This window comes from Lolium rigidum, chromosome 6 (assembly GCF_022539505.1).
Source record: "Lolium rigidum isolate FL_2022 chromosome 6, APGP_CSIRO_Lrig_0.1, whole genome shotgun sequence".
NCBI lineage: Eukaryota > Viridiplantae > Streptophyta > Magnoliopsida > Poales > Poaceae > Lolium > Lolium rigidum.
The window spans coordinates 94,823,425-94,836,696 of NC_061513.1; the positions used below are offsets into that span (position 1 = coordinate 94,823,425).

Here is a 13,272-nt window from a genome sequence, read left to right on the forward strand (position 1 = left end):
GCCTCCTAGGGCACTGGCTTTTGTTCGAAGCATGGATTGAATGTTACCCCAGATTGGAGAAACTTTTTTTCTCACGGTGGGTACGAATCTCTTCCAACTTTCTTTTCTGTTTATGCTTGGGCATACCTCAAGACATGCATTCTGAACTCATCCAAAGGATCTTGGACAATGGTCATCCGAAAGCATCCCATTACTATTCTGTTTCTCACAATGCGGTCATGAAATGCTTCGCAAATGGTTATCCTCGCGAAAATAAAGAAAAGTAAAGACCTTTTAATGTTCCCAAAAAGGTTCGGAGCGGAAGTGAAACCGGGGTCCAAACCGATTTAGGTATCAAATTTGTTGCTGAATCTTACAAGAAAATTAGAGGGAGGAGGCCACGTTTAGATTGTCACCTAAACTTTCAGTGCCGGTGCATCCGATGTGGCCACAGGTTCAAAACAATACTTTGCCACGCAGAGAGGCAAGATGCACGACAGACAAAAGGAGCTCCACAAGGCAGAACTCAATTCCCATAGCCTCATGCGAACTCTCTACCGACGCAAGGTATAAACCTATTCTAATCGAGAAGTTTTACTGCTCACACAGTAACGTAACTAAAATTGCCCCAAATCAGCTACATGTAACTCCTCATATAGAAAAATTGAACTTGTTTTCAGATGTTAAAATTCGATGAACTGACAACTCTGTTGACATCTGGTAGCATTTGATATGGGCATTAAGACAAAATGGTACATCCGCATGTGCACATCAATGTTTGAAATCAGCATGTTTCATGAGCCGCTCACTTAACATCAGCATTCGGAACTGAAGATCTACATGGGCCAGCTGATGTAGTGAAAGGGACCCCTCGGAATGTTGCAATTCCATTCTCGTCGGTCCGGAGATGCTGGATGAATAGTAAATCAAAGTTATTTGTGAACAAGCAAAATACTCCCGCCGTGAGATTTGTCAAAATTTGGATGTATATAGATGCTATTTAATGTCTACATACATCAAAATTTTGACAAATCTCATACAACCTTCGTGGGACAGAGGGAGTAATATAAATATGCAATAGCATTCAGATAGGTATGTCATTTGATGACAATATAAGATTCAAAATTGGCTGCATTTAATCAAATCAAACTATCCTAAAAGGCCAACCCTTTGATCGCTACAAGGAAAAACGAAGTGAGATAGCATCACACAAAATGGGCCATTGAAAATACTTACTGGTGTTATTTTGTCCAACTGTTTTTTCTTTGGATTTAGAACATCTTCCGGCTTTCCATCGAACCTACAAGAAAGTAGGCAAATGATGCAGGTTAAGTAGGAATTCAAATAACTCCAGCAAACAAACTCAGCAAAAATTGACAAAAGTATTAAACTAAAATATTTTGTTTCGCAGGTAGCCACAAGCACACATTCCTTAAGATATAAGACAGCTACGCTAAAAAAAACTAAATAACAGCTTTTTTATAACATGAACAGATAGCACGACCCTCTGGTTCATCCAATTGGAACTTCCAAATACTGTTACTGTTACCAACATGTATTGTGCAAAAGCATTACATATCAACCCGAAAACCGCATACTAAATTGCATTTGAACCACTACATGGCCATGAATACAACAAACACACCTTTATAAAATATAAATACGAGTACATTATTCATAAAACATGATACTTACCCAGCAAAAGAAATGCGTTCTCCAAGCTTAGCTCCTTCTGGAGGAATCAAAGGCTCCACAACTGTATGATCGCTATTTGAAGCACACAAGACCTGATAATACGTTTAATGTAAAACAAGTTGGAAAGAAATTTTTCTATGAAAACAAGGACAGTTACAGGTCGGACTGAGGGTTGACAACAGAAGACAAGACGAACTTGCGCTATGTCAGAAATATGCTAGTATATGAACCAGAACAGCCTATTGTGACTTGCCAAGTGCTGTTCCACTTCAGACACTTACGTGGTAAGTGTTCTTAAGTTCATTTTCACATTAGTTTCTCATTTTCTTCTGTGAGAACTGTTATAGTGACTATTTTAGAGTCTGCCAGAATACAGTTCCATACATTCATAGAAAGTATGAAGTTCAGAAATATGCGTGTAATAGTTTAGCAGTACGCATCAAGGCTTGCCTGGAGCTTGGGAAATAATGAGATAAACGAACTAATAGCCCCAATTCAAGCTGATTTGCTGAGAGGTATAAAACACAAGTTCAATAAGATGCAAATAAAACATACCAGTCCTGCAGACATTACATCCCGCAGCTTCCCGGGCTTCACATTCGTGATCAAGACAACACGGCGATTCTTCAAAAAAAAAAAAAGACAACTATTTATAACAGAACACAGCGTCATGGATAAGAGAGGAAAATAAACAAGAATAATTCAAGTTACTCGCTGCTGTTGGCTACCTACCACGAGTTCCTCTGGGCTGAAGAACTTAGCAAGACCACTAACAACTTGACGCACATTGCCAGCTCCCAAATCGATCTCCTCCACTAGAAGACTGGAAAAATAATCAGTTCGAATATTAGAAAGAAGAATGACATAAAACTAGTAGAACTTATTACAACTGTTGGGTGGAAATTTGGTACCTGTCAGCTGATGGGTGCTTCCAGGCTTTGAGAATAATGCCAACCTGTATATTCAGGATACTAACATTGCACTCAGACTCCTTTTCTGCACTTTTCTGCGGAGCTTTCTCTGCAGCTGCCTCTGTTTTTTTCCCTGGGGTCTTCTTTTTATCCCCAGAAGTCTTGTCGTTTTTGGCAGAAGTAGGAATTGCCTTATCCCCAGGAACCTTATTCTGACAAGAAGCAACACAATAAACTTATCAACTAATAGAAGATGTTGCACAATAAATAAGTTCTATAATGGTGCACAAACATGAATATCAACACTGCTATGCAAAAGCTTTAGACATTTTAATTTACAGTCCACCTAGTTTTCTGGTGCATCGCACAAGTCGCTACGTTAATCAGAACTGGAGTATGTTGGTTTGGTGCACAAAAGTTCCCTACCAAAAAATTGGCTGGCAGAAACTGGGTAACCGCCACCAGGAAGATGACGGACGGCAGGGTGTAGGATATTGTGGAGTAGAACATAGGTTTGGGGAAGACAAACAAGGGAGAGACTAGATTGATTAATTTCTTGTTGCTTGATTGATATTTGATACTTCCTCTGTTCCAGCGACAACTAATATGAAACAGAGGGAGTACGTCTGTTGTCCCTTATATAGGAGGACTGGCTTGACCCCTACATAATAATCCAAAGAATACAGATCCGTTCTCTAACTGTAATCTTATCATTTCCTATTTAAATAATTCTACTGCATATTTAGATGGTATTCCATGTCTAACCAAATATTGCATGATCCTATATTCCTACATGTAACGTTGGCAGCCTATGATATTTCGAGTCATACTTTGTTGGTTGCCAAAATTTTATTCACAATTTTTGCCAAACTCTGGTTAACAAAGGGTCAAGTAGTCTGATGGTCAAGCCAATCGTTCGGTCAGCCAACAGTTAATAAAACTTGGTAGGACATGCTATGGAATCAACCAACGTACCGTACAGTCCACCATGAATTTGAGTATGCAATACTAAACTGGAGTGCTAGACATTGCAGCAAAAGAATACGAAAAACGCAGTAACTGGTAAACTCCATTTGATCTTCACACCACCATGTAACACGAGTGCCTCTTACAAATACTGTTCCAGAAATGTCAATCCGTGATGTACATCAGTTTAATTACAGAATAGACTCACCTCCCCTGCAGCCTTTTTGGAGTCAGCAGTTCCATCAGATTTATCCGCAATCTTCTGTCCTGAAACAGCTTTCTTCGAAGTTGGATCAGCATCTCCTTTATCAGCTTTCTTTGGAAGCTGTCAAGTAGAGTTAAGAAATGGTAAGGTTATTTTCTGATTTCAACATAATATTTTTATAAACATTTTGAGGACATTTGAAAAGAAACTTTGTATTAGTGATTTATTGATTCTCTCAAGATATAAGTTTTTCTTGAGGGAACTCTCAAGATATAAGTTTGTAGCGCTTTAGTGATACTAACAGTAGTACTGCATCAATCAAACTCTGAAGATGTAAAAGAGCACGAATTAGCAGAACAAACACAAATGTTACCTTGTTAACACAGTAACTAGCAACAACATGCAACAGAGATAATTTCTCATAATTTCCAGTAGTATATGAAAGTAGATAAATTAAACAGGAAATGGGAAATATAAAATACTTCTCGGTCACAAAAAAAAAATGCTTACAGAAGGTGGAGGTGGACTGAAGACAGATTTGGCCACGTTTATCTTTTGCAGTGATGTACCAAAATCAACGACATTCTGCACGAGACAGTAGATAGATTTACATAAGATGGCATAAATGGCTCTCAATACAGGCATCCTATTAATTACAACTGGCATTTCTTTTTTATAAGAGACTCCCACCAGCATAAAGGTATGGTTACATAGGTATGAAGGCAACAAAATTACTTTTGTAACAAACTGTAATGATATTAGAATAACTGCCCAAAAATGAAATTCTGTAGAAATTACAATGTAAACATAGGTTGATCTTTAAAGGTGTAAAAGCTAGCCTTATGTAAGTGTTCTGAATAGCTTTGAATAGCAGATAAATTAATTCCACACAACATGGCTAAATCAAAATTTGGGTTCAGTAATTACAGAAATGAGATCACAACAGCATATCCGGAACGCAAAAAAATTGTAACTAAAGTGTGCACAAAAATTATCATAGTGACGGATAAGAAACGAGAAGGAAAACATTGGAGATGTATTCAATTCCGTGTTGGCAAGAAATCTATAATTTATATGGATTTGAATATTTACAAGAGAGGGTATATATTTCATGTATAGAAAATTCTGTGTTGGCAAGAAATCTGTAATTTATAAATATTTTTTTAAAAGAGAGAGTTGTAAACACACAGGAACAAGTTCAGAAAAACAGATAGGTGAAATTAATAAAATAAATCGGAAGATCAATCCTTAACCTGAATATAGTCCATCCACCGCGATATATTTGGATATTTCTGCAACTCACTGTCACTAAGATGACACTGCAACAAGCAATATGCAATTAGAATGTGGGGAAGTAAATGTCTGGAAAGGCATATCTATAGAGATAAACTAACGATGGTGGTTGCATAAATTGGTAAAGTTACATCACACATACCATGAAAACCTGCACAGTTGCAAACACAACAATGTCCGCAACTGATGGTACAAAACCACTGGCTAATAGTACTGACATCTGAGACAAATGGTGATTCAAATTGCCAAGTAACGCATGCTGTTCTCCATCACTTGAAGCAAAATTGCTGGAGAATTCAACCCACTTCTTTACCTATGAAAGGCGAAAAGGAGATCATGTGTCAATAAATAAGCAGTACCGAGCAGACCTAATGAACATTGTACATACATGCAAAAATAGTTACCTCATCTTGCGGATTGTTCACAATATGTGAGAATAGAGTCGCAATATCACTCTCCTTGATAAGTGTACTGGATATGCTATTCTGTAACATTCACCACATAAATTAGTAACAGTTTCCAGAAATAAAATTCATGCAAATAAAGCTTGATAATAGTGATATGGACAAAAATTGTTCGCACGAAGTAGCAAATTAGAAAGAAAAAAAACACAATATATACTAGCCATCAAAGCTTGCGCACGTGCCCTACACACGTTGGTGCAGGGATCAGGAGTATCCAAAACACAAGTCATCACTAAGTTGCTCAACTTATTCAGACCATGCTAGGCACCAGTTCAAGAGATGGGAAAAAAACATTATGTGAATTTTTGAACAAGACAGGGCATTACTTCGCACGAACTAGTAAGACGTAACAGAGACTACTATCTGTGGATCAAATGTATTGGAGGACTAGTGATACGAGCTTTGTCTTGTGCAGCTAAAATACACTGTCTTCTAGCCATGTGCCAGATAGTAGGTAAAAAATGTGCAAGTAACTAGACTACCCGTCAACTTAACACACTTTTGGCAAGCAAAAGAGCACGTTCTTGGTGCTTAGCATAACTATTTGATTGAGAGAAGAACGCAAGCATGACGACAAATATGTTCTGTTTCAGTCTGATTGAGAACAGTAATTCCATAACCATACAAAGAGTACTCAACCATAATAACCATGGTAAGATATATATGACTAAAAATATAGTTCCAGCTCTTTTTTTTGCACAGAACATACGAGTAACTTGCCATTTTGAACTCCAGTAACAAACTATTTATCTTCATACTATATCACTTCACACACCAGCACAGTCTCAGTAAGCAGCAGATGATCCTATCCGACGGAATTAACAAAGTAGTATTATCCAGAACCCTAACTAACCAAGCAAATTAACCATAGGTAACTAACTTACATATCTACTACACTTTCCACTACCAAACATGATGCAGATAACCAACATACCTAAACTCCACATCGCAGCATAATTAGAAGTTTAGAACATTAGATTTGAGCGACGAGACTATCCAAACTTTCCGATTGGTGAACTAACCATGCCCAGAGCCCAACAAATCGGCAGTAAAACATCTCAGCACGCACCAGTACGAATGAAAAGAACACGCCCAAACGACCATTAAACAGCAAAGGGGTGAGGGGCGTTATCCCTCCGAACCTCTGAAGCAAAACAAAAAACGGAATCCGGGGTTCTAGGAGAGAACGGCAAAGGTGTGTTACCGGATCGCGATCGAGGTGCTTGCAGAGCGCGTAGGACATGGCCTGCTTGCTCTGCGCGAAGTCCGCCGCCGCCGCCGCCATTAGCACGTCGACTTCTTTCCGAGCAAGGTGAGATAGGGGGAAGTGGAGAAGAGAGGTGGTTTAGGGTCTAGTCATTCGTGGGCCGCTGGTCGCCTTTGTTAGTTTTGGTTCTGCTGAGGCCTTGTTGGTCTGGGCTCGGCCTCTTCTGATGGGCCTTACCCGATTACCGGCGTCCACAGTGCGAATGTGCGATGCTTGATTGTTAAGCCGATTCCTATTTGACGCTCGTACGGGGGACGTGCTGTACACCGACCTGGTCGGTCGGTGCAAGCCACCGCACACCACCGCAACTGGGCCGCGGCCCATCCCAACAGGTAAGCTTTTTTTCCTTTTTCTTTCCTTTTTGCTGTTTTATCTTTTCTGTTTATATTTCCGTTTTTAAAATCTAACAACTTTTTTGGAAACACAAAACTATTTTTTGAGATAGAATATTCCGTAAAATTTGAACATTTTCAAAACTCAACCAATTTTAGAATTTGAACAGTTTTAAATTTGAACAATTTTAAAATTTGAACATTTTTTAAAATTGAACATTTCTTAAAATTGAACATTTCTTAAAATTGAACATTTTTAACTGAACAATTTCAAAGTTTGAACAATTTTAAAATTTGAACAGTTTCAAAGTTTAAACATTTTTCAAAAATTAAATTTGAACAGTTTTCAAATTTGAACGATTTTCAAATTTGAACGATTTTCAAATTTGAACGGTTTTAGATTTGAACGATTTTAAAATTTGAACATTTTTGAATTTAAACATTTTCTCAATTTGAACAATTTTTAAAAATTAAAATTTTCGAATCTGAAAAAATATAACAAAAACCGAAAACAGAAAAAAGAAAAGAAAACAAAAAAAGAAACCAGAAAAGAAAAAAAAAGCAAAAAACGAATTGCACAGGCTAAACAGACCCAAATGGGCCGGCCCATACCCGACCAGGGGGTGTGCGGTGGCCGGTAGCCACCGACCTGGTCGGTGTATAGGTTTTCCCCTCGTACGGGGTTTCCGTAGGCAATTCCTATACACCGATCAGGTCGGTACGTTACCGCGCGAGGCGGGGATGTACAGCGCAGCGGGGATGTTATAGAAATTGCCAGATTTGGGTGGTGTCCGTCCGCCCACTCGAGGCTTAGCTGGGCCAAGACAAAGGTGAGATAATCTAGTCTGGCTGGACCGATAGGCCCTATTTTTTTCATAAAACTTTTCAACGGGAGACTCTCATGGAAAACTCTAGAAAAAGGCCGACCTTCGCGAATGGAAGGCAACTCACTCCGCACGCGACAAGTGGCGCGCTGTGGTGCCAGAAAATCCCTGGGAAGTGGTCTCCCTGCTCGCCACGTGTCGCAAGGGGAGCGAGGTGGGGATGGGGGAGGAGAGAAAGACCGAGTTGTGTCGGTTTTCCCTTTTTCTTCTAGATTCGTTTTTTCAAAATGAAATATCTTGAGAACTGTAAGTCCAAATTGCGAACCGTTTTCACTTTTGAGATCCTCGCGTCGAGATCTTCGAAACTAGACCCCATGTTGATAGGTTTGGAGATACTTTTTTTTGTACTTCCAATAGTAGTATGATTGTACCTGTGGTGTGTACCTGACTGTACCTGTGTTTCAACTGAAAAGTACTTCTGTTTTTAGTGTGTTTGGTGCAGTTTTTCCCTTTACTCGCTAACTGTACTCGCCCGTGTGCGGGACTGTACTCTGTACTTACGCGCGATCGTACCTGCTCGTGTGTGCACTCTGTACGTCACGTACATGTACTTGCTCGTGTTCACGATCGTCACCGCTCGTATGCGCGTTTGTATCCGCTCGTCCGCGTGATCTGTACTTGTACTCGCTCGTGTGTTCAACTCGTACTCGTGTGTTGTGCGTGGTTGTACTCCTGCTCGTGTGCACGTATCGTATCTACTCGTGTGCGTGATCGTACTTGTACTCTCGCTGTGTGTTCAATCGTACTCGTGTGTTGTGCGTGATCTGCATCTCGCTGTCGTGTGCTGATCGCATCTTGCTGTCGTGTCGCGATCTGTACCTATGTTTTGATAAGAAAAAAAACGAAGACATACACTTGTATGTAGTGAGCTAGCTGCATCGCTTTTTGTACTTGATCATGTGAAAGTTAGCTGGCTAGCTTTGCTATCGCGGGCGTGCACGTACTGGCTCGAGCGGAGCGAGGCGGAGAGCGCGCGTACTAGCGCGCGGCCGTGCGCGTATAGGAGGTGGCGCCATACGCGGGGACGGGACGGGACGGACTCGCGCGGGCAAGTACAGCTCGGCGCGCGCGGGAGACGTTTCGTACGATGCCACGCGTCGTACGTACGTGAGCTAACCGGACCTTTGGAAGGTCGGCCTCCAGGGAGCGATACCCGACTCTCATGCGTGTCAATGGGGGGGCTCCTATGCATCGCTTTATGCGATGCGGACGGCATCCAATCGCTCAAAGTAATGCTTCCTGGGCCAGGCTCATTTACCTCCGCCTGTCTTCGCTCTCAGTCGCTACTCCATTTGTAGATGATGTGCTCCGGTTTTCTTCAGTTTTTTTTATTTTGACAAATATTCAGATTCTAAAAAATGCTTAGATCAAACAAATTTCATATTTGAACAAATAATTTGAAATCGAACAAAATTCAAATTTGACAAATTTCATATTTGAACAAAATTCAAATTTGAACAAATTTCATATTTGAACAAAATCCAAATTTAACAAAATTTATAATATGCATGTTTTTTAAATCAGAACAAAAAATAAATCGGAACAAAATTCGAAATCAGCAAAACCAACACAGCAAAAATCAAAAAGAAACCACCAAAAACGGAAAAACCTCAGAACCCCCGAAAAAATCGGAAAACAAAAGGAAAGCCCGTACGTACTAGGTGCTAACGGGCTGGCCCACCCCGTCTGTCGCTTGAGCGGGAGCGAATCGTTCCCGCAATAAGCGGCGAACAGGAATTGCCGTGTCAATGACAGATAGAAAGGGAAAGATCTAGCATATGCACCAGAAAGCTGCCAAACCGTTGCGTTATACCAGGTGCCAAACCGTGGCGGTATATGCATGGAAGCTAGGAGATGGAATACTCAATTTTGGCCTATCTGATGGAGTATGTAATGGATCTTGATGATGGATAATATCACGCTCAGCCTCTTTTTGTTAAGATAATTCTTCACATCATAAAAACAAGTGATTATACATATTGCTAGACCGATAAGGCTGACGCCGTGCAAGACACCTACTGCCTCATACGTACAACTATTGTTTTGCTGGAGTTTCTACTTGCAAATGCATTAGATTTTGAAAAATTTCAGACACCTTTGATGGGACGGAAGGAGTATATCTATGCTTCTCAAAATGGTTAGCAACATGTGGCATCTACACAAGGAGATCTTAATTTGTGCATCTCTAGAATGCAGATGTGTTAGGAGGGACTCATGCGAAAATTAGGACATTGGTCATGGATGCGGGAGAGAAGGGTGCGACTACCTGCGATGACCATGGAGGCATTATTCGTTGCGGGAGCACAAGCGTCACTGAGTTATGTGAGGTAATCAAATAAATGACTATTCAATAAAAAGTCATTCCGTAGCAACGTAAGGTGGTAATCGAATAAATGACCATTCAAATCGAATAAATGACTATTCAATAAAAAAATCATTTCAAATAAATGACTACTCAATAAATGATTATTCAAAAATGAGGACATTGTGTCCGTTTAGTTTTATATGTCATTGTTTATGTTCATCTATCATGTACATCATGAAAAATAATAGGCTTGGCAGCAAAGGTGGTACTAATTCTTTGACTAGATTCTTATGCTATCGTCCTCCGCTTCATTTCCAATCGACCAATTAGATCTAATTTTGCTAGGCATGATTACATTCATCGTGAATAGGAGAGAACATAACCACCATCAACCATGGTAACAAATATGAGAAGTGTCAACATAGATGGTTTCATAAAACGTTTGACCATTCGTTTTTTCCGATGCAACGCACGAGCATTTCTGCTACTCCTAATGTCAACAAATCCTAAGGATTGAGATGTTAAAGCTAAAAACATTGACGAATAATGTTACTCTAAAAAAACATATATTTGGAGTAAGTTTTTGCAGAAGATAAATGGTACTCCAAGTCAAAGGAACGAAGGACACAACTCCAAGCTCTCTATTCCAGTTGTCAACTGTCTTTGGCAAAGAATCTACCGACTTACCGAGGCTGTGTGGGGGTACAGTAGCGGATGTGTTTTTCTTGTGCCGGCGGGCGCGACGCTCTTGGCACAGGGCTCCCGCAATCTGTCCTCTGCGAGGTGGACGCCAGTTCTCGGGCCCGAGCACGAACGGGGTTGGGTCGTCCGTCCATGGCATTCAGTCCCGCTGTGCATATAGACTGTTCCGCCACGCCAGAAACAGTGCCATGGAAGCTGCGCGCGGACGACGGCACGCGAGAATAGTTTCCAACGCCACGCCGGCAGCTACCGGTGTCAGGTGGCGTGTGAGTCGAGGGTCGACGCAGGCGGCACGCGGTACACAGGAGGAGTAAATGTGACACCAGAACATGGCATCGTCCCTCGGGCCGTCATTAATAGGCCTTGTTGGTACTCGTAGATGAAGTTTGAGACTACTATAGTTACAATTGAAGTACTATACACCGACCCGGAGGATTGGAACCTGGGTACGCGCGCACCCATTTACGAAAAGTTCAAAAAAAAATGCTATTTAAAAGTTTCCAAAAAATGTGAAGTAAAATTTTGTATGTACATATTATGTTGATACTTACTTGTGTGAGTTTTCACGAAAAAATACCATTATGTGTGGTCTGTATAAAAATGACAAAATGTCCAAATGAGAATAGTGAACAGGAATTTGTACTATTCACAGGAATAGGAATTTGCATTTTGTCATTTTTGTGTAGGTCACACACAATGGTATTTTTCTGTGAAAACACACATGAGTAAGTATCAACATAATATGTACATGCAAAAATTTACTTCATATTTTTTGAAAACTTTTAAATAGCATTTTTTAAAACTTTTCGTAAATGGGTGCGCGCGCACCCAGGTTCCATTCACCATTTTCGTATTATACACTAGTAATATTACGTCAGAGTACTTCATACTAGTTTATGATACGAACTTCACAATTTAATATATGATATGTAGTACTCCCTCCTTCACAGTTTATTAGGCGCGCGCGTACCCCTAGGTCACCAATTTAACCTATATAATTTAAATTATATAATACAAAAATTATATCATTAGAAAATAGAACATCTGAACTTTCTAATGATATAATTTTTATAACATATAACTAATGCTAACTTGATCAAATTTGCGATCTAGGGGTACGCGCGTGCCTTATAAACTGTGAGAGAGGGAGTACTACCTTTGTTTTAAGGAATAAGACGTTCTCGTTTTACGAGCTTTTTGTTTGACCAAGAATTACTTCAAATAGATAAAAATTATTTACATGAAATTTGTATCATTAAACAGTTTTCTTCAATACGAATTGAATGATACTAATTTCATATAATATAATCAAGATTTTATTGCTCAATTTGTATGGTCAAAGTTTGTCTTGGAATACGCATGCGCCTTATTCCTTGAAACGAAGGTAGTAATATGATAGTATCATACTTATGTCAAATTTAATATTTTGTAGAATCTCAATGCAAATATGTGTACATGATGTATTTGTCATGGAGTTTTCTTGATTTATGTGCCATGATTCGATATCATGTTATGATACTAGTATCATCTCTCACCCCATTAACTGATGTGACACATCAGATTTTGCCAACATAGCATGCATGATACTACCCAGCGACCTTGACATGTTCGTTTGCTCGGCGAGGATGCAGATGGTAGAAAGAGACTGCATGGTTCTCAACGGAGCTCGGCTAGCTGTAGGGAAGATGGTGTCGATTCCATCGATCGGGAGTTTCCTCGGATGCATCCGTTAGAGGGGAGGAAACAGAGGAGGTGGCGAAGCTTTGTAGATGATTGGAGTAGCTAGGGAAGGCGCGAAGGGCAGTGCAATGTGGCGGCCGTGCTTGGGTTTCACGAGCTCCCCTGGGAGAGCACGGTTGGCTGCGCCAATTCCAAATCCTGGTTTGCGCTGCGTAGGATTCGATGCACTCCCTTGACACGCTATATGTCCAACGAGGAGGAGGTGGGCGGAGCCAGGCGGGGGGCGTGGCGGCACATATCGCTGGAGGAGATAATGGCACTGGCGGATGGAAAACTTTATCCTTTATCAATCTTGTGATTTATCCTTTTTTTGATTTTGATTATTTGAAATATTCCCTCTGTACAAAACAAGCATATATAGTCTGGACTCACTACTCGCCACATCATCGATGGACACTCATCAGCGACCGTCGATGAGCCTCTCTGCCGTATTTAGTGACCGTAGAATGTATGTATTCCTATTAACGGTAATGAAGACGGTAAGGTCGTCAGGATATCAAGTTTGGTACTAGCTCCGTCCCGGTTTACA

The 13,272-nt window shown here is 40.3% G+C and overlaps 1 protein-coding gene across 1 annotated transcript; it reads right to left on the reverse strand.

Moving 5' to 3' along the window:
• Nucleotides 1-635: 635 nt before the first annotated feature.
• Nucleotides 636-6,852, reverse strand: LOC124666783 (aminoacyl tRNA synthase complex-interacting multifunctional protein 1). Its single transcript, XM_047204112.1, has 12 exons — nucleotides 6,718-6,852; nucleotides 5,454-5,534; nucleotides 5,192-5,362; nucleotides 5,010-5,075; nucleotides 4,267-4,341; nucleotides 3,760-3,876; nucleotides 2,586-2,797; nucleotides 2,407-2,497; nucleotides 2,230-2,298; nucleotides 1,675-1,766; nucleotides 1,216-1,279; nucleotides 636-889 (listed from the first exon to the last, which is right to left on the reverse strand). The coding sequence occupies exons 1-12, from the start codon at nucleotides 6,796-6,798 to the stop codon at nucleotides 785-787; spliced, it is 1,224 nt and encodes a 407-aa protein (XP_047060068.1). The 5' UTR covers nucleotides 6,799-6,852; the 3' UTR covers nucleotides 636-784.
• Nucleotides 6,853-13,272: the final 6,420 nt, after the last annotated feature.